General features: G+C 41.5%; 1 protein-coding gene and 3 long non-coding RNA genes across 4 annotated transcripts in view; 2 read left to right on the top strand and 2 right to left on the bottom strand.

The window, feature by feature from the left end:
- Positions 1 to 236: 236 nt before the first annotated feature.
- Positions 237 to 9147, bottom strand: nr2e1 (nuclear receptor subfamily 2, group E, member 1). Its single transcript, XM_037085809.1, has 9 exons — positions 8612 to 9147; positions 5616 to 5761; positions 4836 to 4923; positions 4313 to 4548; positions 3805 to 3951; positions 3123 to 3219; positions 2859 to 3008; positions 1231 to 1336; positions 237 to 956 (listed from the first exon to the last, which is right to left on the bottom strand). Exons 1-9 carry the CDS (start codon positions 8670 to 8672, stop codon positions 794 to 796), a joined length of 1194 nt encoding a protein of 397 aa, XP_036941704.1. The 5' UTR covers positions 8673 to 9147; the 3' UTR covers positions 237 to 793.
- Positions 9148 to 14171: 5024 nt separating this feature from the next.
- LOC119012220 lies at positions 14172 to 21880 on the top strand. Its single transcript, XR_005072402.1, has 4 exons — positions 14172 to 14288; positions 17098 to 17205; positions 20675 to 20708; positions 21808 to 21880. It is a non-coding gene; the product is annotated as an uncharacterized LOC119012220 (long non-coding RNA).
- Positions 14703 to 26317, bottom strand: part of LOC119012219 — a 30123-nt gene continuing 18508 nt past the window's right edge. The window contains exons 2-3 of the long non-coding RNA XR_005072401.1: positions 21108 to 21208; positions 14703 to 17159 (exon numbers count right to left, since the gene is read on the bottom strand). This is a non-coding gene — a long non-coding RNA (uncharacterized LOC119012219). The remainder of the gene's footprint in view (positions 17160 to 21107; positions 21209 to 26317) is intronic.
- LOC119012218 lies at positions 24191 to 25525 on the top strand. The gene is made up of 3 exons (XR_005072400.1): positions 24191 to 24261; positions 24440 to 24545; positions 24619 to 25525. It is a non-coding gene; the product is annotated as an uncharacterized LOC119012218 (long non-coding RNA).

Genomic DNA, 26317 nt, shown 5'->3' with positions numbered 1-26317 from the left:
TTTTTAATGCTGCGCCTCAAACAGGACACACCAACACAAACAGGACAGCAACCACTTAAATACAAACACCATCTTCAGATGAATGTAGTTTTACAGTCAGGAGGCGATGCGAGCGTATCCTTTAAAAGTCTCCCCCTCCCCCGCCCAACCTCGTTCTTCGTAGAGTCGGTACCTCTCCTTCCTCGTCGTCGTCCTGTGCGTTTGGTTTCAGCACCGGGTCGAGGGACAGAGATTCACGGATTCCCTGGTTCTACGCATGCGTCATCTCTTTTTTTTTTTTTTTTTTTTTTTTTTTGGTTTCCTCACTGGGATTGAACACAGCAATAAAAGATTGAATTGGTCGTCAAGCTCATTGGTCTCGCAGACACTCGAAAAAACTTCTTTATATATAACATTTCTTTGTCAGACATACTTGGCAGGTGCTCTACAGAGTCTTTAGGCGATATTTAAACACTGTAGGCTGTCTGTGGCCACACCAGAGATTGCAGTTTTTTTTCTGTATCACACAGATAAATCTAGAATGAAAGTTACAAGCTAAATCCTCAACTAGAGCAACTGTTAACGGGCTACTTGGCGAGGCTGTGTTGCAGTCTTTGTTTCAATGGAGCCTATAGGCCTGAATAGGCTATTTAAAAGACAGCCTAAGAGATTTTGTGCTCAGTAAATTCACCCCAACGTTTTACACCTGCTATGATTTGACATTCCGTCGACTGCTGGGTGGGTCTCTCTGGGCCTTTCAGCTCAAGTCTTTTTTTTCTTTTTTTTCCACGTGCCCGGACAGATGGCGAAGAATTCATATATCGCTGGACTTGTACATGTCGGAGAGGAGCCTGGTGATGGGGACATTGCCGATGGTCTTCTTGAAGAACACCTCCTCTATGGTGGACGGACCGACCGAGCGGAGCGCCGGCAGGAGCAGGAGCAGCTTCCCGAAGCGACAGGGCTGAGTCGGGTACCTGGAAGACACGAGCGAGGGTCACAAACAGCCTCTGTGTGCAGACGGGTCTGATGCAGCCTGAGCAATTAATTCACACCTGTGATAAATAGCTGCCAATTAGAAACAAGGTTCAACCGTTGCACCTGTGCACAATTACAGGAGACGGCAGTGGCTTGTTGCCTCATTAACTTTATAATGAAACTGGCTGTTAATGGTTACCTGCTGGAGACGGCGCAACGTGCGCGAGCTCACAGCAGCAGCAGCATCGACGGACGGAGTGAGCTGAGCCTCACCTGTTGTGTATGTAGCTGTTGAGAGTGAGCTGCGCCTCGTCTTGTAGCGCGGCGATGGCGCTGCCGTTGCGGAAACTTCTTAACTCAGTGTTGCCATGCGTGGGAACTGTGGGACAGAGGCAGGATTTCAACTGTTAAGCAGGTGGTGCAACATGTAGATAATGGCACACTGTTAAATGAGCAGCGAGGATAACTTTTATCACCGCTGCCTCGCCAGAAGCAGAGACATTTTTGTTTAGTCGAGGCGATAAAAATGCTGTCACTTATGAATTGATTGAAAGAAAATTAGTTGCCACTTTTCACCAGTTTTCTGTCATTTTTTAAAGCAAAAAACATTTGCTGGTTGCAGCTTCTTAAACATAAGAGTGTGCTGTTTTTCTTTGTAATTTATGGTAGTAAATGAAGAGTTTGGGACAAAAGAAGCAATTAAAGATGTCACTCTGGGGCTCTGGGAAATTGCGATGCGAGCAATTTAAGCATTTTGCCCAAACTTTTGTAGGGCCAAAACTGTAACTTGCTGTATTGTATTGTTTAAGATGCAAAATGATCCAGTACGGAAGATCTGAGAGACAAATGAGACAAAAATTCTGGTGATGCATTTCCAGAGTCTGATCTAAATTGTTTGCTCTTGCGTGTTTATGATTTAAAAACAGGTGAAAAGAGGTTTTCCAGGATAATCTCTCTACGTTACATTTTTCCTACTGGCCTCTCAGGTCTTCCCTATCACAAGGATTCCATGTTCCCTTAATTGGCTGACTGTGTCAGTCCTTGTTATGTACATTTTACCTCACAGAAAAGAAAAGAACATAAACAGTGATTATAAAGTTTTTTTTTGTTTGTTTTTTTTTAATTGAACTCTTGTTTAGTTAATAGTGTAAAATATCCAGTGAGCAGTGATGGAATGTAACTAAGTAAACTGACTCAAGTATTGGGGATAGTTGTAATGGGATCACGTAATTAGGATACATAAAAAATGTAACTGTACTGTGATTTCATTACAGATACATTATAATAATGCACTCTTTTGTAACCATGCACATCTGCGCACACAAGTCTCACACACATCGATCTGGTCTTGAGTAAAACTGAAAACGTAGTTTTTATTGATATTTCTTTTCTCTTGTCTTTTTTTGAGTATGTTTGTATTGGGGTAATTCAAAAGTAATGTAATCAAGTTACATCACTTTGAGATTGTGACAGATTATGTAACTGACTACATATTTTAACAGGTAATTAGTAAGTGTAACCCTAGTACATATGGACAAATCTGAGGTAGTTGTACTTCACTTGAGTATTTCCATTTTCTGCTACTTTACTGCTATACTTTAACTCTACTACATTTATGAGACTTATGGTACTTTGAAGACTGCATGTTGCATTAGAGATAAAGTACCATTAATTTATATTATAATTTATCAGCAATCAGATAAAAGAAACATACATATACTACATGTTAATATATGTATAATTTACCTTACCTTTACCTTTTGATACATTCAGTGTCAGATACTTTAAGACTTTTACTCAGGTACTCTTCATGTGGGTGACTTCCACTTTTACCAAAACAATGTTTTTCCTTTATTTTACTCAAATATGACTTTTTGGGCACTCCTCACAACAGCACTGACCTGCTTTGAATGTCACGATGCATTTCAAACAGGCGAACTCTGTCGCATCCAGGCGCATCTGTCTGAACCTGATGACCACCTCCTGAAGTGCTTGTATCTCAGACATGATCTTATTCATCCGCTGAGACTCTGTGTTTTCAGTGTTCATTCCTGTGAGGGAAGAAAATGTCATTTTCCCAGGTCAGCGCCGCAGCAGTTATTGACTTACATGTGCAGCCGATTAGTCCTGTGGTCAGATAAGCTCTCTCGTGCCCTGTTACTTACCAGAAACAGCAAGAAGAGTAGTGGAGTCCACAGGAATGGCCCACTGCGCGATGCCTAGAACGAATAATTCCCTCCAGGAGTCTTCCAACAGAATCAGCTGTGAGGATGAATTGTTTTAGTGTTATGAAGCAGCAATTTTTTTTAAAAAGCCTTTCTGAATCTTATTAAAACACCAGTAACCCCTGCATAAAACATAACAGGTGTGTATACTTACTGGTAAGACTTTTGAAAACTTATAACATGATTGAATTTGAAATATTTTAAAGGCGCATTACATAGTTTTGTTTTTACAAAAGTCTTGGTTTTGTCTAAAGAAGTCACTGTTTTCATGGCTGAATAAACAAAAACCCAATTTCATATTGTTTTACTTTATATGCTGTTTACATGTGGCGGACCCTGCCACCTTTGTAGCTTCAAACAGTATTCTGGAGACCCCATTTTCATCTGAGAACAGCTTGTTTATTCAGTTATGGAAAACAAAAATTCTGAGTATGTATGATCACCTCATTAATACTGTAAAAAAAAATATATATATATATATATATCTGAGTCCAAATTTACATAGTGCCCATTTAAACTTAAATGACATCAAGTTAATACAGGAGAACTGTCTGTAAAAGGCTTCCTTTGACTGCTCTTCATGTTTTAAAAGGCCCCTGCTGGATAATATTTGGACATGTACCTGATCAGATAGGGGCAGGGTGGAGAATGCCGGGACACTCTTCGCCCACTTGATGCTCATGAAGAGGAGGCGCGCCGCCGACTCGCACACAGACTCCGTCGCCACCTCGTACAGGTACATGGGGGTGCCGCTGACCTCATGGGCATACTGGAGGGAGTGAGAGAGGGACCATCGTCAGCTCGCGTTATAACGAAAACACGTTTCAGGGAAATGGTCAACAATAAAAGGTCAAATTCCAAGCTCCAGCGCCTGGTTTTATAATTATTAGTGTTGCTTGTGGTGGATTTACAGTGAGAAATCTAATAGGCGGATTTGTGGCTCCAAATCGGGGCAAGAATTTCAACTTCTAACCCTGACAAAATAAAAAAAAATAAAAAAATGTAATCCTATAATAACATTTGGGAAGGCTGTAATATAAACATCCAGTGAATATCATAAACCATTGAGGGAACTGTATACAATGGACATGTCCCGTACAGGTGGGGTCAATTATTATTATTTATCATACCTTAGGTGTGGGCTGCGCCAGACCCACGATGGCTTGCCTCTCGGACGTGGTGGCCACTGCGCTCATCTCCAGGTTGTGTGGCTCCAGCTTCGTGACCGTGGTGAAGAAGGGGGGGCCGGGCAGACAGGATCCCGGGAAATGGGTGGAGGATCCGTTCACCTCTTTGTGGCCCCGGAAATACAGGGCGACCTGTTTGCGGATGGTGGACGTCCGGGGCCCCCTCTCGTGTTGAACGGCTGTGGAAACAGGCACCGAGTGAAGGAATGAACCTCTGAACTGCTAATTCATCTTTTTTTTTTTTTTTTTGTAAATTACAAGTTAATTTATTTAATTGAACAGCACTGTAATGTATTTTTTTCTATTATTATTTTTTCTGTGCGAAAAAAAAATCTCTAATTTAAGATAGAATGAATAAAAAGCAGTTGCTCATCAACTTGTTGCTTCGTTTGCACCTCAGTCAACAGCCTTAACCGCTGCACGGCGTGTGTATAGCCAAAGTGATAATTCAATTAAGCCCATTTACCGTCTTTATTCATGTTCACTTCCAGACACTTTTTCAAACGGCACGCTCGGCACTGGTTTCTGTGAGTTTTGTCGACGGGACAGCCGCCCTGTGCAGAGAGAGGGAGGAGGGGGGGGAAAGAGAAAGTTACAGCCTTCACTTCACTCGAACAACGTAAAGCTTTGTGCTATTATCATCCTGGGAAGACAGACTCCCAGGTGAAGGATCGCGCTATTATCGTGTGGCTATCGACCTCCTCCCCTGCGGCTCCGCTGCGGCCTCAGCCCGGAGGATAAGTACTCCATCCCGCCCTCTGCTGCCTAAATCCTCGCCCTCGAGCCATCCCATTAGATTGGATTACACCTGCTATATTAACGCAGCGCGGTGTTTAGCCCAATACTTAATGGTAGAGGCATGACACAATTAGGCTCATCAAGGGAGACCTAACTCGGCGCCAGGAAGGGGAGCGCAAGCCCGAGTCTCTGCGTAAAATGCGCGCTCCGTGCGTAAAGCTGGCAATGGCGTTTTGGATGAGGATGAGGGACGTCGGTCGACTTGAATCCTGCTTCTTATGAAACTCTTTTGGGACAAGAGTTGTTGCTGGAGTATACTGAGTGACAGGTTATGAGTCCTTGTGATTGCTTGTATTTCCAACTTGATTCGGTCTCCACAAACATCATGATCAACATTTAAAATATATGTATATTGAAACGAAAAGATATTGCAACAATAACAACGTATGTGAATGTGAGGATAAACTGATAAAATGAGAATATATAAGAAATCAGGAGGAGGCCTCACCTGAGAGCCAGATTTGCAGACGTACGTCCTGTTTCTGCGGATGCTCCTCTTGAAGAATCCCGAGCAGCCGTCACAGGCGTAAACACCGTAGTGTTTCCCCGAGCTGCGGTCGCCGCACACTTTGCATGGGATGTCCAGAATCCGACCTGAGGAAAAACAAACAAAAGGCCCATAACATCTGTTAGGCAACACAATCACAGCAATCACCGAACACAGACATACGGATAAAATGTCAGAGCAAATCCTGGCTCGTATCATCAAGAATATTAAGGATGAATTACAAGAGCAGTTTCCAGAGTTGACATAAAACCATAAAACTTCTGATGACTGTTGCTTCGCTGCTTTCCGCTCGGGTTGGCACCGTGCGCATGCCAGAAATGAACTCGTTCGCGATGGACAAATCGGCCTACAAATTACTTGTTTTTGTCCGACGTCAGTCCCACAAAACACACACACACACACACACACACACACACACACACACACACACACACACACACACACACACACACACTGGACAGCGCCCCGCGCCACAACCGAACCATGGGAATTCGCGGCGCACATTTCAAGAATAAAGTCCGGTGGGAAGCGTCATATCTGAGCTCTCTAAGACAATGGCCCGGGGGCGCACAATGGAGACATTAGGGGAAAGTGTTAACTTAATGATTTTCCCCCATTGAACCTCGTCTGACTGCCTGGATCTCGACAAGCTGCCAACTCCCCTTCATAATGGGACTCGACAGCTGCTTTATCCCGCAGGTCTATAGGCCCCGGGATTAGGGAGTGACACTGCACCATGAGAATAATGCGCACCAACTCGTTTCACCAACTCAAATGAAGTGTATGTAAATCGACCCCGGTGTAGATGAAAAAATTTGATTTCTCTTCTTCCCCCTTTTTTTTTTGTCAAGATTTTGCATTGAAATCTATAGAAGTATATTTGTATGCATACGGGGGAGTCTCCCTTTTTTCCATTCTGGAGGGAAAAAGCCGTCTATGTAATTACACTGACGTTTTGCCACCTGCTCATTGATTCGCCAGTGACCCGTCAAAAAGGGTAGCATGGGAATAACCAGCGAGCAGCAAAAACAATGACTCCGGGAGAGAGTTATAGGGCTTCAATTGGCAGATTATTAAGAATCAGTAGGCCGGGTAGGCTCTTTAACTGCTGGTCACAGCCGTGTAATTGCGATAAAATAGAGAGGAGCAACTTTTTTATGTAGCGTTTAAGAGTTTGAGTGTGTGTGTGTGTGTGTGTGTGTGTGTGTGTGTGTGTGTGTATGTGTATGTGTGTTAAAGTCTTGGCCTGCTTAAAGTTATTTTCTCTTTATGGGAGTCATTTAAAAATAATAATTTAAAAAATGAACAAAAATCAACCAGCTGTAAAATACATTAGATATATCTGGTAGATTCTAGATTCGCTGTGGCTAATAATCAAAATATTGACTGTGCTCGTTGGAAGTAATTTTACGGGTTAACACATATTAGTTAAAGCAAACGTGTCAAGTTCATTTGCGCACCTCCAAAATAAAAGTTTTAATTGAATCTACGATGAAAAAGAAAAAAGAAAAAAAAAAAAAGAAGAATGTGCGCAAACCAAATATTAAAACTAGATCTTAATGGAGTCAATTAAATAAAATGACACACAGTTTTTTGGTTTTTTTTTTGTTTTGTTTTGAAGGAGGGGGAATGTATTTAACTTCCCGCTGTGGGGGTCCAATTCGTCTCCATTGTGTGCAGTAATTGCTTGAAGATATATGGCATATTCTATTAACGTAATCACCATCAGGGCGAAAACCTGCTAAAAGAACTGGAAATTAAGGGTTTGGTTTTTTTTTCACTGGGAGCAGGAAATGTCTCCACTGACCACCCATAATGTGGTTTCTGAACTTAAATCCCAGAGACGGTGTGAGCCTGTTTGTTCCTTCGTTTAGAAAAAACAAAACAAAACAACAAAAACAAAAAACATGTTTGGTTCTTCGCACACCTGCGAGGAGGAAGCAACAGTTGGACGTGCGCTGGGAAGAGCTTGGTGATGGAGAGAGAACACTCACGAGTGAATATTAATGTAACAGAAATGTTCCTGTCCATCTAAACACAGAACAATAACCTCCACCGGGCTGTTATATTAATAACGTGAGCGCGATTTGATGTGAATTCATCTCGAGGCCTAACAGAAGAGAAGCTCTGCTGGGGAAGGTTACGACAGAAAAGCGCCGATAAAAAAAAAACAAAACTGAACCTAAATCAAATCACAAGAATAAAACTCAGCAATTTTAGCGTTTGAAATCTCTGGATGCATTCGTGAGTAACTCTTTAAAATGGAGGTTGTTTTTTGTTTTAATTGTAGGACAGAAACGCGCGCACGCAGACGCGGAAAGACAGACAATTTAATTATTACTATTCCTGTAAAAGAGCAGCGCAGAATTACGTGAAGCTCTTATCTCTTTTAAAACCACGTTATCACTGATTTAACATCTCAGTTTTTATTTATTTGTTTATTCATTTTAAATAGTGTTATTCCTCGTTTGGAGGCTGAAAGTGAGGTGAAGGCAACAAGTGTCAGCGAAGCGACAGAGGAGGATACTCTCAAGCACCGACTCACGTTATTTCTTTTTACGTCTCAGCTTCACAGATCATACATATTTCTTTATTCCAGTCCTGACTGTGGGACGCTATGATTGTCAGACGAGGACGCAAGTTTACGCAGCCAACTGTGTGTGTGTGTGTGTGTGTGTGTGTGTGTGCGCGCGCGCGCGCTCGAGGGAAAAAAGACACGGACGACAGGCTTTTCTCTCCCCACGGACCACTACTCACATTTATCCAAGATCGTGAGGAACGAACTGACTTTATTATTGCACTGAAGCTCTGATGACAAGAGGACTATCAGTGGGTTTTTTTTTACGCACTCCGCGCCGCAGAGAGGCCTGATACTCTCACACCATATTCTCCACAGGAATCAGGGGGGGGGGAGTGGGAAATAAAGCGACACTTACTTGATTTGACGTTCAGAATATCCAGACAGCCACTTGTTGAGCCGGCGGGTTTGCTCATCATGGATGTTCGACTCAATAATAAAGTTCAGGAAGGAATACAGAATGTCCTCTTTCTCTTCTTTTTTTTTCTCGCTGACAAAAAGTTAAAAACAAAACGAAAAAAGAAAAAGACGCGTGAAGCCGCAGCACTTTTTCCTGCAAGTCTCCACCAGCAGCGATCAGATCGGCGCGTCCCGAGTTGCCAAACTTGACAGATTTCTCTCTCGTCGACCTCCAGATTAAGACACGGGGTTGTACATTGTATCAGAAAGTCTTCAGCTCCAGGGTAAACCAGGCTTCAACCTCCAGGGAGAGCAACCGGTTAGCGGCGACAGCAGCCCTCCAAGCCGGTGCACAAAGTTGGAGTTGGGGGGAAAAAAAAACGTCAGCCCGGAGCGCATCCGATGTTGCCAAACCCCGGTGGGAAAAGAAAGTGGAGAAAATAATCAATTTTCTGATATTCTGACAGCCGCAAGCTTGTTAAAACCAGGACACGATGTGACTTTGTGGTTGCGCGTTCCTCAAATAAGCCTCGGTAATATTTATGAGAAGTGTCGGGTGGGGGGGAGAGGCTGGAGGGTGGAGATCTCCACTTCCTTCATCCACTTGGCTTTCTACTCCAAACTCCAGCCTGACGTCACTGGCGTGTGAGGGAGTGCGCGTGTGCGTGTGTGTGTGTGTGTGTGTGTGTGTGTGTGTGTGTGTGTGTGAGAGAGAGAGAGGGAGACCGATGGTGTGAATGTGTGTGTGTGCAAGTGACGTGAAGTGCCTTGCTCGTGGATCAAGAGGCATTGCAAACACACACACACACACACACAAATAGAAAAAGAAAGAAAATTTAAAAAAAAGAAAAGAGAAACACGCGCTGCACGCATGTTTTGCGCAACATTTCGATTTGTCTCAGCTTTAGATTACTTCTACTTGAGCCGCAATAAACGACTGAAAAAAGGGCTCACAAATGAACACAACTCGAAATGTAACACTATGACATGTTCAAAATAAAGACGTAAATAAAAACGGATGCGACAAACTTGCATTTTCTGCATAAAGGATGCGCCCGTAGCATTATCAGTGATGCTGAGGCATGTTGTGAAGAGGTTACTATGACTATATGCAGGCGAGGAGGGGCTAACAGTGTCATGCTCCTCATTTCCTACACACACAGGCTCAAAAACAATTGTGTCTGGTTACACATGCAGTCCTTATACCCGGCTCAAGGATAAGTGCCCGCATGGGGCCCACTGTAGACACTCATCAGTTCAGAGCCGGTGTTAAACAGCTGAGGTGGACGTTGTGCTCATGTTCTCACAGCCACCTTAAAGACGTGTCGGCTGTTTGTCACTGTTTGTCAACATGTGGGTCTATTGTGATTATGTGTTCTTTAAAGGTTTATTCCGTGCTTTATTCATCAACCTGTCGCAGGTGTGTGTGTGTGTGTTTGTCTCATTCACCAGCTCCCATTCAGAGGGGTTTGTCAGAGCCCGTTAGCAGGACAGATGGTTAACGTGAAGACAGAGAGACAGAGAGGATCAGCACAAAGTCAAAGTAAGACTCCTGTGATTTGATATGATGATGATGAAATAAACACATGTAATAGAAGAGAAGGAGAGAAAAGGGGGAAGAAAAACACCAGCCATGATTGATTTTTCATGTCTGAATAAGCAAAATGAACAATCTGTCCTCAGAGGGCAACACTGCTGTTTCATACTTTGCTTATATTTGGTGGATATTTGTAAGCAGCTACCTTCCTTCAAACAGACCTGACCCCCGCCTCCCCCCGAGGACGGCTTGTTCATCATGGAAATATGACAAATATATGTTTCTGACTTTAGTGTTCTTTATAAAATTCCACCTGTAAACGCAAACAGAACATTTGAAACTTGCACCCTCACTTTTCCTCATTATAGCTTATAACAAAATGCATTAGATCAATAAAATAGGAAGCACTTTATAACAACCATCGTTTGTAAACGCTGAATGATAGTTAAACTTTAATTGATGGTTCTAAACAACTAAATGCTTTATAAACATTTATTAAGTGCTTGAAGGTGTTATTAACATCAGTTGCAACTTTATTAATAAAGTATTTCTAAAGCATTTCATTGTTTTTCAATGAATAAACAATTAAGTAAAGTTTGATTAAAGGGACACTTTGTAGTTTTGGAACAGGAAATAGATCATATTTACAACACTGATTCTCAGAAATATTATTTTTTTTCCATAACTGAATCAACAAGCTGTTCTCAGTGGAAAATAAAGTTCCCAGAACACTGTTTAAGGTGGCAGGGTCCGCCACCTTTAAATGGTGATAAAAACTAAGATTATCTTTTTACTTCACTCCTGGAGCAGTTTTGTTTTTTTGTTTATGATGAAAACATCCACTAAAAATTCCAAAGGAAGACATTTAGATTTAAGCTGTGAAAAAAAATGTACTTCACATTTGTTGACTTCTCAGCTAAGTTTGCTGTACATCTCAGTAATTTTCCCCTCAGACTCTTAACACTTCTGCCACATTTACACCAGACAATAAGATCACAGCACAATAAACTTAGAGAAATTTTTCATACTACCGTTACATAAATCGCGTCTACGTGCAAGTCCAAAAATAATAAACAACAAACAAACAAAACCACACTTTTGAACAACTTTACAGGACACTGCAGCGGACAGCTCCAGCACATCTTTTCCAGAAAGCTCATTTTAAAGGAACACTGTGCGGTTTGGGCTGAAGACATTTTGATCTAAAGAGGAAGTCTGAGTTTAGATTAGAGCCCGAACAAAACAAATAAACAAAATCTCTTTGCTTCTACGACTGAATAAACAAACTGACCTTAAAGGACAACCGCTTTACTTTGTTGATATTTGGCGGACCCCGCCACCTTTCTAGCTCTCTCCTTTATTTTCCTCTGAGAACAGCTTGTTTACTCAGTTATGAAAAAAATTAGCGAGTCTGACTTTGTATTGTTACCTCATTATTATTATAATGAAGTTTGAATTTCGTCTCTAAAACTACAGGGCGCCTCCTTTAACGACAAATTATAATTAGATACACTATTTATTTCACTCCCTGGTTCCTCACCGCCTGCTCATTAATTAAAACCATCTTTGACCGTTTTAAGGTCTACCGTCCACACCTCCCATCACCCCCCGCGGCCAGGCAGTCAAGTCAGTCAGTGGCACCCGGGCGGCCCGTCCCCATCCGGAGGCTCGGGGCCGCTGCGGGCCTCGGCACACTGACACCCTGACCTTGACAGCTTGCTGTGCTTTCGCCGGGCAACTCCAGAAATCCATATTCTGTGTTTTAATTGTGTTCATTCCCACGGTACACCGAAGGCCATATGGACTCACAAAAGTGTCGATTTAAGCGGACAGGGGCGAGGCGGAGAGGCGTAGTTAATTGCAATCAGCCATTGTTGTGTCTTTTCAACCTGAACAGAACAAGGCTGGAGACTAACAAGCCCGAGGAGAAAATCACCAGAATATCCTTTTGATTTAGTCCTCAAAGGGAAGTTTACGCACACATATTGTGTTTTTTTTTTTCCGTCACTCTTCATAATAAAGGCTACAATACACTTTTATTATGAGGGGGGAGGGGCGCGCAATTTTCCCGGACTCCTCCTCTTTATCCATGCCCTTTCTCCTTTCTTCTGCTTCAGGTAACAACCCACTTGTCTGATTTCTGAAATTAAAACGAAATATTTCCAAGTGCGTGCGTATGTGTGTGCACGCGCGTTTGTGTGTGTGTGCGCGTGTGTGTATGTGTGTGTGGGTGGCTGCCGGGGTGGGTGAATGTGGTGAATGTGTGACATAATCTCCTTAACTCGTCCTAATCCTCGTCATTCACTGATAGCCTTTACACAAATATAACCAACATCATGGTTGCCGGGGTTGCCTTCTTTCACTTTTTTTGTATTAGTGACTCTCTTCTCCTCTGACAGTCAATGAAATGTCGTGAACAAAAGGGGCCAGTGGATTGTGTATCTGTTTTCTTCTTCTTCTTCTTCTTCTTGGAAGGGGGGGGGGGGGGGGCAGCTCAGCATCAGTATGCGGATACTTGACATGCTATAGGATAGACTTTTAACAAGGAGAGAGGAGTGGGAGCCCGACAGAAGTCACTGCGGGACAAAGCAGAGAGAGAGAAAACACGACTCAGGTGTCTAACACACCTGTTGATTTCATTCTAATACTGTAAGGATTAAAAAAAACAGCAGCTCTTGTTCAATAAAGCAGTTAAAGATGATAAAAAAAGAACTATTTACAGTGTTAATCCCCACGTTAAGTCATCTTTTTTTATGCTCGGCTATCAGTGCGCAGGCCCCTAACCGACCAGGCGTAAAGCAAATTGGCTTTAGGGAGAAGTCACAAAGCTCCGGAGAGCAAATAATGAGGTGCATTCAAGCCGTGCATCCTTTAAATCCGACCGGGTAGAGATCATAGTCGGTCCCATCTGCAGGTGATCGTCTTCGTGTGAACCCGCCAGCTTGTCTCTGATCGCATACAGTAATTTCAATGTGATTTAATGTCGTGGGAGGGTTGCAGAAAGGCCTCAGCTCATCATGGTAGTGTTCGACAATCTCAAATGTGATCGGTGGAAATAAGCAGCTGGATTTCAGCACCACGGACAGCTCTGCTTCTGGAGACTCGCGTTACCTGTCCACGTGCTCACTCCTGTAACCTCCTCATTTAAAGATATATTATTACGACACGGTTCATAATTGATGACGTGTTAATGAGTTAAACGACTCCATCTTTACTCTGCAGTCAGCAGCAACTGGGTTTGATCTTGACTAATCCAGTAATTGCTCGGATCCTGACGATCAGACACGCTGGCGTTCAACCAATCAGGATCCAGCATTGCGACGACTCTCCCACGAGGCCTGTGGAGCATTTAGTTCCATAAAGAAAGATCAATTAGTTAGAGGATAAACTAAATCATGTTGCGCTTTTATTTTGAAACTTAAATCCTGACGATCTGGAAGCCTTCCTGTCCTGACTGTTCAATGTGTTTACAATACAATTACCAATGTATTTCCATGTATGAATATAGCGTATACTGTGTCAATCTTAGTATTCTTTTGATTATTGGAATCAGTTTGTTTTCTTATCATCATTTTTTAACTGATCACTGATAATGCCATTCCATCACCTGTTGTAACTCTGACACAATGTCATACCGTTTTACTTTGTTTACATGTGGCGGACCCTGCCACCTTTCTAGCTTCAAACAGTGTTCTGGGGACCTTATTTTCCACTGAGAACAGCTTGTTTACTTAGTTATGGGGGAAAAAAAATTACATTTCGGTGTTTGTATGATTACCTCATTAATATTTCAAATATTACAAGTGTGAGTTTGAATTTCTTCTCCAAAACTACACACTGCCCCGTCAAAGCAAATTTTTCCTAATAATAAGTTAAGTAAGACTTTGAATACAGGACTTTGACTTGTAACAGTTTAATTTTACAATCTAATTTCAACTGAGTAAAGGATCTGAATACTTCTTCTATCACTGGGTGGCTGCTGGTTGTTTCTCTGTAGTCTCTCTCAGTTTTTGGTTTCATCCTGGAGTTTATTCCCCAGGGGACACAGAAGTGTCGGATCAGCAGTTTACAGTGGAACCGCGGCAGCACTCGATGTCAGGTGAGATCCCTCGGGAATAAAAACCACACCACTGACCTCACACAGTCCCACCATCTCCTCCACACACGCCGAGAAGGAGTCCCCCCCCCTGCACCCACACACACACCCCGCCCAAAAAAAACCCACCCCAGACCCAGAACCCAAACCCAGAAACCCACAAAGTCGGTGCGGTGCAGTTGGACGCTCTGACAAATCTATTTGGGGCAAATTGTCAGTGAGAAACTTCCGCTCGAACTGCCGTGGACAAAACTGGCTGTTGGGGAGAGCAAATCCCGCTGCATGAGGGTGGGGGACAATGGGGGGCGAATGTGTTGATGTGCGGCCGGTGGCTGGGGAGGGACAATGGACGGATTAGTCAGTCCTCTGGCTGACTGATTTGAGATGGCTCCTCTCAGCCTCTCACCGTGGGGAGTCCCATTGTCCCGCCTCTGATTCCCACTTCTCACAAACTCCAAACAAAAGTCAATCTCTTTCTCAAGGGAGGGGAGGGGAGGTGGGGGGGAGAGAAATATCGACCCGTGTTTCAGCTCGGGGGAAAGTGACTCAAAAAAAAAAAAAACTTATTTGCAAGAGATGACTGACTCTCTAACTCCCCTTTCCACTCTTTATGTCTTTTTTCCTCCCACCTCTTCCTCTTCATCCTCCTCATTTGCAGTCTTTATTGCCCTGTGGTGGTGCTGCTGGTGGTGGATAGTTGGATGTTGAATGATCCCGGGGTTTTTCAGACTCGAGTGGGGCTGGGGCACCTGTTGAAGGCTTAGAGGCGGCTTTGCGGCCGGGGTCATTAATATTAAAATATACAGAGATGCCATCACGGGCTGGTCTGAAATCGGTCTGATGTCGCCCCTGGGTTCCCTCTCTGGATGGACCTCTGCTTTCAGTCAGTCGTGAAGAGCCTTCTTTTCTTTTTTTTCTGTCTTCTCCTTTTTCTTTTCCCCCCTCCCTGAAAAGACTCGTTAACAAATTATGACAGCTGAGTAGAGGGGCTTAGTCTGTTCACACTGCAAAAGACAAACACGTGAGAGCCCGAGGAGCCAGCGATGTGATCAATGTACCTACAGTTCATTTCATATGCAGCGATCCTGCATGCGGTGTGTGAAAGTGCCGGGGCTGTGGCTGCGCTGGACTCGATCTGTGGGGGGAAACGTGCTGCTGCTTTGCTGTGAAATGGTCAGATGTGAAGCCGAGGAAACAGGATTCACAGTCAGGAGTCAGGCTAGAGGGGGACAGTTTATGGATGACATTCTTTAGCTTTTTATCTGTTTATATGTTGTCTTTTGCTTGTAAGTTCAATTTCTTGCTGTGTTTGTTGTCTTTTCACATCTTGGGATCCTGCTGGGAAGAAGCGTTCTGCCTTTATCTCTTGGACTGTGTTTTCATACGTCAAATTTAAGATGCAACATGCAAATATCAGTTTACATCAACACTCCTTTCATTAAGTCACTCACTAATATTTCACAGCAACACTAATAATTACATCTTAAATAACAGGAGGCTAAGCTATAGTGAACAGTCAACATATACTCACTATGAATTCAAATTTATATCACAAGAAAAATTGAAAGTGACAGTATTTTACAATTGAAACATATTTAAACATCTGTAATTCACTTTATTCAAACTTTTAATACTTCTCTGTGGGTGTGTGCACATCATGTATGATTTAGACATATTAGAGTTTCTAATCCACATATTTTAAAAACCCAATCAGGTATAAAAAATATGTTATTTCCTTGTGAAAATGTCCAGTTCACATGCAACATTTCCTATTTTCGCATTATTAAACTGCTGTTCACACGAGAAGCCGAGTTCATGCACGTTTTGTTCACACGCGCAGAAATTCTCATCCACATTCAATCACACGAATGTTTGCAATTCCCATGTGAAGTGGTAAATCTCACATGTTGATGGTTTTGTTCATATGTGAATAAAAGTCAGCGGCTTGAGAAAATGTCCAGTTTACAGACAGTGTTCTTTTAGTTTCACGTTAAAATTTTAATTTGCTGAATTCACATTCAGTTCATGAGTCTCCTACTGCAAAATAATTTGCCTCATTTTAAAATGTCATCTACTCCTGCCTCGTTGAAAAGTCCGTAGTAGTTTTCATTCAAAATGCCCCAAAACATTATAACTCTGTTCTGTATTTTTTGGAGTTGTGTTCTTAGATTATCTGAAACATTCATAGCAATGTTTAAACCCGGAGAAGACCGTATTTTTACTCAAGGTAATGGTGCATTTCATTTGGTGGCCTGTTGTTGTAACTTCAGGGGAAACATACAAAGATACATCAGGAAGTGAGGAACAAAAATAAAACTTTAAAATTTTATCTTGTCTGTCAAGATTTCTGAATGAGTCACATGGACATTGTTTCATCAACAATGATGGTTGTTTAACAATGAAGACAACAATTCCAATGACCCCATGCTACTTCAGAACGCTATCAAACTAGTTCTTGGTTTTCGTTGTTTTGACTGTGAGGCCCCTGGTGGCAGAAATTACATACTAAGCCTTTAAGAGAAACTTTTCCTCTTCAGTGGATGAAAGTGTAAAATTATCCAAATTCATCATGCTGCACACTGAAATAACACAGTTTTGAGTGGAGGAGGACAAAAAAAAAGAAAGGGGAGAGAGTTTCATACTGCTGCTGTGTGAACAGCCGTCGCGGCCGTCAGACAGATTAAGCGCAGAATGGCTGCCGTCAGCAGCAGCGGTTCACCTGGAGTCACTCTGACAGTCATTCTGCTGTTGATCCCGCTCTATTCAGCAGTCAGTCTTGCTTCTCCTGATGTTATCCTGCTGTCTTTCACAGGTCAGGTTCAACGGTCACGGTCTGGGGTCACAGTTTCCACTCGTCATTAACCCTCGGCGACCCTGCAGCACAGGAGCTGTCATCAGGAGCCTCACACTCACCTCGCAGGTCTTAATACACACCCAGACACACAGGAGACGGGTGATTCATTGTCACAGTCGGGTCATGTCCTTCCCTGTATTCAGACTGTGTGTGATGAGCAGATTGAGGTCAGTTAATGAGTGTGTGTCAGGTGACATGATGAGAATATTGATGAGAGTGCGAGTGAGTGACTGATATACTTTGTGAATACAGTATCTTAAATAGCAGTAGAGGATTTGTGAAGTTTAGTTATTGACTGCTTCTGAAAATACTGGGTAGTTATAAGGAAGACTAATTAACTACTAATTACTTAATCATTAGTTACCCTTTTTGCACACCTTCAAGTACAGTGAAGCAAAATATTGGTAAGTTAACAAGTGGACTAATTCATTACTAATTACTAAATTGTAAGTTAAGCTTTCTGTGCACCTTCAAGCTTAACGATACACTAAGTAGTTATCAGGAAGCGCAATTAACTAATAATTACTTAATCATTAATTCCTCTTTTTGTGTAACAAGTAAAGTAAAACAAAATACTGAGTAATGACCAGGTTGAATCACTAATTACTGATAACTTATCATTATTTGCCTGGCTTTAGTCATGTTAATGCAGAAATGTCACATTAAATCTCTATTCTGATTCTATTTTTTTCAGTTTTGTAATTTCATCTATTGGTCATATATTTGCTTACAAAATGTATGTGTTGCACTTACAACCCTGAATCCAAAGAAGTTAGGACACTGTAAAACATAAATGAAACAGAATGTGATGGTTTGGTAAATTTTTTTCACATACACTGAATTAATTACAGTACAAATACTGTTTATATAATGTTTTACCTTATCAGCGTAATTGATTTTTGAGAATATATGTTTATACTGATGCTAGCAACATGTTTGGTCATTGATTAAATGGTCACTGACTACTGTGAATAATTACTGCATTATGTCCATATTTCTCCGAGACTGTCACTGAATATATAGAATATTGTAGTGAGCACTTCTATGCTACCATTCAGAGACAGAAATACCCAAAAGGACATTTTGCACAGTCTACTTTATTATCATTTCTATAGCAAACCAATCAGAGATGGCTCTTATGAAAAAATGTGGACACTTTCTTGAATTTGTTTTGTTTGCATCATTAAAAATCTGAGGACTTCACTTTAAAGACGCTCTGTGGATCCTCTGTATTGTGCTGAAAGCTGATCACATGTTTATGTCTGTAGACTAGATTTCTATATCGTGAAGGTCTAATTTTCCAGTATTACAGTCTGCTCATATGTGGCCAGTAAAAAATGATTAAAACATGCAAACTGTTACAAATTGTTACACAGACCCCCTTTAAAGCAACACTTGAGTGTAACAGGTGAAGCAGTTAATTTATTATACACAATTTATCATAAAATATGACCTACCTGTGTCCAGTTTTAAGTCATAAAGTGGGCATGGCGGTAGCGGCCAGTGTGCTCTGTGAAGGCCTTTCATATATAGTTGTGTTTCTGTAGGACTCTATTTTAACTCCGAAAGATAAAGATGAGGAGTGATGAAAGCAGGTGGGAGACATGGGGTCCTTTAGAAACACCCAAACAATGATGAGGGCAAAGAGGCACTTGTTTTTTTTTTTTCATATTCACCATTTTTTCCCCGTCATCCACCCCACCACCCAGCAGCTCAGCACTTTCCCATCCTCAGATTCCCTCAAAGTTTCAGATGCTCCACAATTCCACAATGCCCAGATGCTGTCCTTTGGCCCTTTACCCCCCCTCAACCCAGAGCTATCATTCATAACCTTTCTGTGGAGCTGGGAGTGAAAGAGGTGGGATAAGGGAGAAAGAAGGGGGAGCGGAGAGCAACATGGCAGCTTATTTAGAAGACTTCCTTTATTGGAACATGTGCAAGCAGTTCACTCACAAAGGACTTAAATAGGATATTTTCTGTTCCCTATAGTTGCTTTCCCCTTTTAAGTGCCGAGGCAAAAAAAGTAAGTTTACAACTCCCTCCTCAATGGGGGCTCTTCACTCTCAGGTTGCGGGGACCTGAGTGACCTAGGAAAGTTAATTAGGAGGCGAACAAAGAGCGAGCTGGAGCAGAATGCCTAGCCTCTCCTCCAGCCAAAGATGTCATCCATTAATTAGGAAAATCTTTAAGGTGGCCTTATTGAATTTACAGAAAGCCCTGTGGTTGGCGGGCAACAGTTTTTTGATCAAGCCCTGACTCAAACAATGCCTTTCTGGGGGTTAAAAAAGAAGAAGAAGGGAGGAGATTGGTGGTAGAAGAAGAGAGGGAAAAGTGGTGGTGGGGGGGAGAGAAACGTATGGGTTTGCGGTGCAGTACAGTTTAATGGGGGGGTGGCCGCTGATTGTGACAGCTCAGATTCACATGGGTATGGGGGGCATAGTTTGGGGATGATGTCATGCAAAGGCAACCTGGGGGCTTGGGAAGTAAGGGGGTGGGGGGGGGAAGCTGAGCTTGAGCCACAGGGGCCACTCAAAGTTAACATCGCTGCCTGCATCTGGGCCAAATCCTTTTCTTCTGGCCCAGGAGAGGCTTTCCTGAACGCCAAGCCCTCCACCACTCCTCCCACCACCTCGTTCACAAATCAGGGCTTGCTTTAAAGCTAACCCTTTCGCTAACTGACTAGCTAACTGCCTTTTCTTTCCAGTCTAACTGCCTATTCATCCCCGGCCCACTATGAATAATATAACTGGTTAACACATAGCTGTGTAGTGCAGCTCCTCTGTGTGTGAAAAGATTTGGCTCTTTCAATCAGCTTTTCATTTGTGTCAGCAATATTTCAGTTTTCAAACCTTGCTTTTAAAAAGATTTGACACGACATAGTCTGTTTTAAAGCACCTGATCAGTTAAAATGTGAATATTTTCAGTGGAGCAAAAAGTGTATGCAACTTGCATATTTCTTTACTGCAACTTCCTGTTCCTCCACTCACATGAAAACCAAATTTGTTTACTTTGTATTGTAAAAAGAGACCAAGTGATATTATTTAAAAAGAAATTGAGGGAACCGATTACCTCTAAAATGAAAAAGTAAAGTAGATTAATAATTTTAAGTTGAATTTAATCCTCTAATTTACTTGGCAATTCTGAGGTAATCCGTTGTCTGACTTTTTAAAAAGTAAAGTCAAGATGTGTCTATAAGATTTTGCCCATTAATAATTTTTTATTCCTTTTATTCGATTTATGCATATTGACAGTTTGTGTTTTTGCATTTGTGTGTTTTGCTTCCTTGTTTTAATTTCTCCTTATGTTCCAGGGTTCCTTTGGTGTGGAGTGTCACTAAATGTTCTCTGTGGAGATTTTGTTTATGTATTGTGTAACTCTGCATGCGTTAACACATCTTATGCTGGGATGACATAAAGCACATTTCTATTGACGACAGAGTAATGCCTTTTAACAGGTTGTAGAAGTGAAGAGCCGTAAGAAGCAGCAATGTAACAACACAAGATAAAAAAACAGTCTTGTTTTTCTAATATTTCAGGTTTCAATGCAGTACACAAGTTTGACCATCAAATGTAAGTCACTTACGGCTCTAAAAAGATACCTTTAAATGTCTTTTCAGGATAGTTTAGCAAAAAAACTGTTAATATTGTAGCCAATATTAAGCATAATGCATTGGGGCAAGGAGGTCAGAAGGAATAAAAGAACGAGATCTGAAAATGAGGAAAGATATAAGGATAAGCGTACGATGATGAAGATCATTTGGAGAGACCTGAGGAATTTGTTGTCATAATCAGGTTCAGAGAAAAGGCTCAAAGAAGGATGAAGAAAGACAACCCGTTTGTGTTAACAACAACTGAAGTAGGGGAGATAAAGTATGCAAAGGGTCTAGATGATGGCAACCTATTAGTGAGCTGCACAAATGAGGAACAACTTGAGAGTGCACTTAAACTAAAAGAGACAGCAGAACTTACGGTGTCAGACGGGGAGGATGGGAGCACAAAAGGTGGTGAATGTAACGGCATCATCATGAAGGGGGCCAATGGGCGTAGGTGTGGAGGAGCTCAGGAAGAATCTTAAAGATACATAATGAATGCACAAAGACAAAGAGTAAAATGATTATTCTTGAATTTTGGCCAACGTTCAAGAATTCAAGCATTATATTAAAGGTATGGCTGTTAAACCAGATGTAGTCAAGGAACATGGCGTAAACCAACTTTGTGTTGCATCAATCACAAGAACAGCAAATCAGGCAGGGAAGGTACAATGTCTGCTGGGTGGAGGGGGAACGAAATGTGGCAAGAAAGGTGGCATAGATCTCATTCACACGGCAGCCATTTTCCTCTGACATCACGCTCGTGGGAAGCGCAAATATTGTGATGTTGTTTCAAAGGTTGCGAATCCTTTAGATGTACAACATCTGACAAACTGTCATCATTTCACCACTTCCTGAACAATCCGAAATTAAAATAACAATGGACAATGAAAATCCAGACAGACATGAGATGTTTCAAAATAAAATAAAATGTTTGATAATCTATTAGCGAACCTTAGCATTCAACCACTTCCTTGCTTGTGTTGACGCTTGTAACACATCACAGGATATGACAGGAAAGGCAAAGATTAAGGAATTAATGTAGATTGTAAAACGATTATTTTTCGTCCACACTCCAGAGCAGATGCTGGCAAAAGAAGAAGAAGGAGAAGAAAAAGAAGTCTTTAACATTAAACAACCATAACTGATGATGTAGGTGATGAGGTAATGTTTTCAAGTTTTATTTAAGCCCTGCATACTTTGTTTTTAAATTGGTGAGGACTTATATAAATGCAAAAATAACAGATTTTATGACACACTGGCAGATACTTTAAAATTACCATAATCCTACTGTCATGTACTGTAATCCAAAATACAGTAACATACTGATAAATGAATTACAGTAGATGTGCTGTAAAATTACCATAACTCAGTTATCCTATCGTCATGCACTGTAATCCAAAAATATGGTATTATACTGTTAAATTACTGTAGATGCACTGTAAAATAACCACAGCACCCACTGTTATTCTACAGTCATATACTGTAATCCAAAAAACAGTAATATACTGTTAAAATAAATAACAGTAGTTGCATTGTAAAATGACAGCATTTTGTAGTTTTTTTACAGTTAAATTATTTACAGTGGTGGGAAGCGCAAATGTTGTGATGTTGTTTCAAAGGTTGCACATCCTTTAAATGTAGAACATCTGACAAACTGTCATCATTTCACAACTTCCTCAACGATCACAATTAAATTAAGATTTAAAATTAAAATAGCCACGCAGGTAGCAGCCCTTGGCTAACTCTGCCAGACTTCAGTAGATATCTCTAAAAGATGTCAATGACATATGGTCAGAAATATTTTTAATTTTAACTTTTTAATGTTTTACACTAATATTCTCACATATTGCACCATTAAAGTGTCTGTAATTTCCTATTGAAATTAGTGTGTTGGTAGTTCAGCAACATTTTAAGCATGTCATAAAGTCCCTAAATATTGTTTTTGATAAGGGTTGATTCAGAAATCTTTCAGGAAAAGAATGAGAATATGTTGGTAATTTTGCTGTAATGGTTTTGAATAATGTCACTGAACATGAACGTAACTTCTAAGAGCAGAAGAAAACAAACTCACTCGATGAACTTTTAGTTTAAACTTTCTTTTCAAGTTGGTAAAAAAAATCTAATAAATTGTACTTGAATAATCTTTATCACATGTAACATCAAACATAGTAGTACTGTTTTAAAGTGGTAAACTCTGCTTCTCCATCAGGATGGCTTGACTGTAAATGACTGGAACCAGACACCTGTATGTGTCGGCTCAGATGCTGCATGTTTATGCTATACGCTGGCATGCTGTCCTGTCCATGCGTCTCCTGGGACGTGAACCCCTCACCCCACCCCCTCCTGGGGGACTAATTTGAGGGGAGGGACGATGTGTTTTGTTGCTTGTCAGAAACAATCACTCCCGGCCCATTACATTTACAGCAGCACGTTGTGCTCTCACTGCAGTAATGCGTTGAGCCCTGAGAGGGGGCAAGGTATGTGGCTCTGACAGAAATCATAAATGAACTCATGAAGGATGTAAAGTGTTCACAAACAAATTAAATGTTCACAAACATCCGTGAAAGAGATCCAAAGCAGTCGAAATGCAAATGTTGCACGATGACTCATTTGGACCAGAACAAATCTGTTTTAAGATAAAGTTGCTTTTGTGTGTATTTCCCTAACAAGATGTAAGATTAAAGTGAATAACAACTTTATTTAGAGTGGCCTGTGCCACCCCCACCCCTCTCTTGTCCTCTGTCCCAGCCCACCCGTCCTCTCCCTGTTCTGTTTGGGCACTGGAGGTTGTCAGTCGGGGTTTATGTCCAGTTCACTGGAGCTGAAAGAAGTCAGTTTCATGTCTTGTTATGGAACAAGACGTCTCTGCCTCTCAGGAGTGATGAGAAGTGGTCTGGGTGAGCAGGGTGAGCCGGGAGCGGGACCGTCCCCTGGAGGCGACCAGCAGTGAGGAAGTCAAAGCGGCTTTTGTGTTGCTGCTGTCGGCTGCGTGTTTGGTAATTATCCCCCCTCAATATGAGCACAGACCGGGCTTTCCAGGAGAGATCCCAACCCAACCGGCCCACGGAAGAGTGCACAACACACCGTCAACAAAGATTAACTTCTCACAGCGCTGCAGAGATGCCTGATTGGGGGAGACACAGCAAATACATGAAACCCTCTCGTGTGCGACGATGAGCAGATCTGCACAGTCAGACTGTCTCAGCTGTTGCAGGGCTCAGATAGTAACACCTGTAGATCAGAGAGGTCGTCCTTCCATTCAGGTCCTTTAGTAAGGTGAAAGTACCAATACAACAATGTAAAACTACTACAAGTAAAAGTGCTGCATTTAAAATCAGAAGAAAAAAAATCTGAAAAAAACAGCCTGTTATCAGCTGTGGAAAATTAAAAGCAACCAGTCTGCAAGTCAGCAGTCACTTTTTCAACCATGTTTGATTTTTTGTTTGTTGGTATGTCAGCAGGATTACACAAAAACTACTGAATGGATTTCCATCAAACTTGGACGGAGGATGGGACCTAGCCAAGAATAGGTACGTTTAATTTTTGATGTGGATGCATATAAAGGGAGGGATCCAAGATTCTTTTCTAAAGCAACATTATGTAGAAATTGGCAATTTCCCACCCTGTGTGAGTGCAACATCACTGTGGTGAATACAAATCCCTGTTCTGTAACAAGTTGTCTACTCTGATCCTTCCCTCTCACTGAAGTTACATGAAGAAACAAGTGATGGGGGGCGGAGTGGCTGAGACAGAGACACCAATCGTCTTGTTAGAGGACAGTACTATCAACATGATTTGAAGCAGTTATTTTAAGGTAAAAATGTTGCATGATGATGCATTAACTTTGCAGGCTGCGATTTTGAAAAACGTTTACATTCATTTCTCAGGAAACGGTGCATGGATCCAGTGGCGGTTCTACATGGGGGCCTACAGGGGGCAGTGCCCCTGTAAAAATGTCCCTGGCCCCCGCTGTGGCCCCTCCTGAGCTGACTGAATAATAAAATTAAAACAAAAAAAATTGATCGAGTTATCATGATTTTACGCGCTAGCGCCAAAAGCAGAACTAGTGTGATTCAGCATTCCACATGGACTAATTAGAGCGACACATCCAAACACTGCGTTGCCGGGTGCTAGATGAGAATGAGAACGGCAGCAACAAGTTTTGAAGAGAGGAGATGCTAATGTCTAAGTTGGGGCAAGAGGTGGAGGTAAGCAAAATTATTTCATCTCGTAAAGTGATTTGTTGCATGTAACCGTGTTACTGTTGTTCTTCACTCAAACATAGAGGGACAGAGAGGGGAACAGCAAGTGGATCCATGTGGATCAAGTAATGCACCATTAGGTTTGTGATGTAGAAAAGGTGTTCTTGTCCAGGCCATTTGCAAAGCAGTGTCATTACAATTCATCGTACAGTGTGTCCATAAAATGGTGCTTTCTGCCATAAATTCTTTTTTGTGTCATTGATTTGTGCATCTTTGCACAGATATCAGCAAGTCCAAAAGCAATGTAACAGTGCAGCCCAAGATGAACATATTCCCAACCACTCTGATGGAGGACAGGAGACGGAGCTTTAGGCCAAACTGGTATGAGGGGGTCGGGGGTCCATGCCCACCTTTTGCAGCATTGTCCTTCGTATTTAATTTCTATTTTTTGATGGCCCTACCTCCTTGTTTCAATCGATGCACTCTTTATGTACAAAATAAACATTTGTATGATTTTAATGTAAAGCAAAATTAGCAAAATTCAAGTATTTAATGTATAAACAAAATCATTTGTTTCTGTTTTTTAATGTGCCCCTCGGATTAAACACTGGCCCCACCTTGGCCCCCCGGTAAAATTTGTGGTAAATTACTTAAGTTGAATCCATACATGTTCTGCCACTTTATGCTTTTCCTCAATTTTTTTAGTCCATTATTTAACTTTCAAAAAAACATCAAAGCCGATGTATGGTGCATTTTTATGATAATGTATTTGATCAGAAATCTGATTAAAAAAGCAAATATTCTGACAATCAGATGCTGAATATTGAATAATCACTAGAACCGGATGAATGTACATATGTATTATTTTACTTGTACATTTGATATCTGTTGCCAAAAAATTGGTACATACACTGTAAAGAATTTCCCTGTAAAAAAACAGTAAAATACTGGCAGCAGGGATGTCAGTATTTAACTGTTATTTTACAATGCAACTACTGTTATTTATTTTTACAGAATATTACTGTTTTTGGATTACGGTATATGACTGTAGAATAATGGTGGGTGTTGTGGTTATTTTACAATGCACACACTGTAAATTATCTAACATACCATCATCTAAAATACCCAGACCTAGGCTACCACATTCATCCCGACAGCCAGTCAACATCCAAAAGTCCTACAATAAACACACAGCTTGACTTTTTTTGTATTTTACTATTGTCTAGCCTTCTAGCGCTTAGAGTGGATCAGAAACACATTCAGCAACATGCATTCATCACTGTTCATCTGTCTGTGCTCAGCTGAAGAAAAGCAGTAGGATAAGCTAGCGAAGGACACGGAGGAGGAGAGTAGCAAAGAGTGGACAGTACAACCAACGCTCACT

Source organism: Acanthopagrus latus, chromosome 22 (assembly GCF_904848185.1).
Source record: "Acanthopagrus latus isolate v.2019 chromosome 22, fAcaLat1.1, whole genome shotgun sequence".
Classification (NCBI taxonomy): Eukaryota; Metazoa; Chordata; class Actinopteri; order Spariformes; family Sparidae; genus Acanthopagrus; species Acanthopagrus latus.
Note: the sequence above shows the minus strand (reverse complement) of the source record. Positions and strands in the feature narration are given on the sequence as shown.

Bases quoted from the DNA above. Each gene is read 5' to 3' on its own strand.
- nr2e1 (XM_037085809.1), bottom strand. From the start codon at position 8,672: ATGATGAGCAAACCCGCCGGCTCAACAAGTGGCTGTCTGGATATTCTG. The intron at 5,762-8,611 runs GTAAGTGTCGCT...GTTTTTCCTCAG, and splicing joins TATTCTGAACGTCAAATCAA to GTCGGATTCTGGACATCCCA. The intron at 3,220-3,804 runs GTACATGTCCAA...TCATCCTCACAG, and splicing joins CCCTGCCCCTATCTGATCAG to CTGATTCTGTTGGAAGACTC.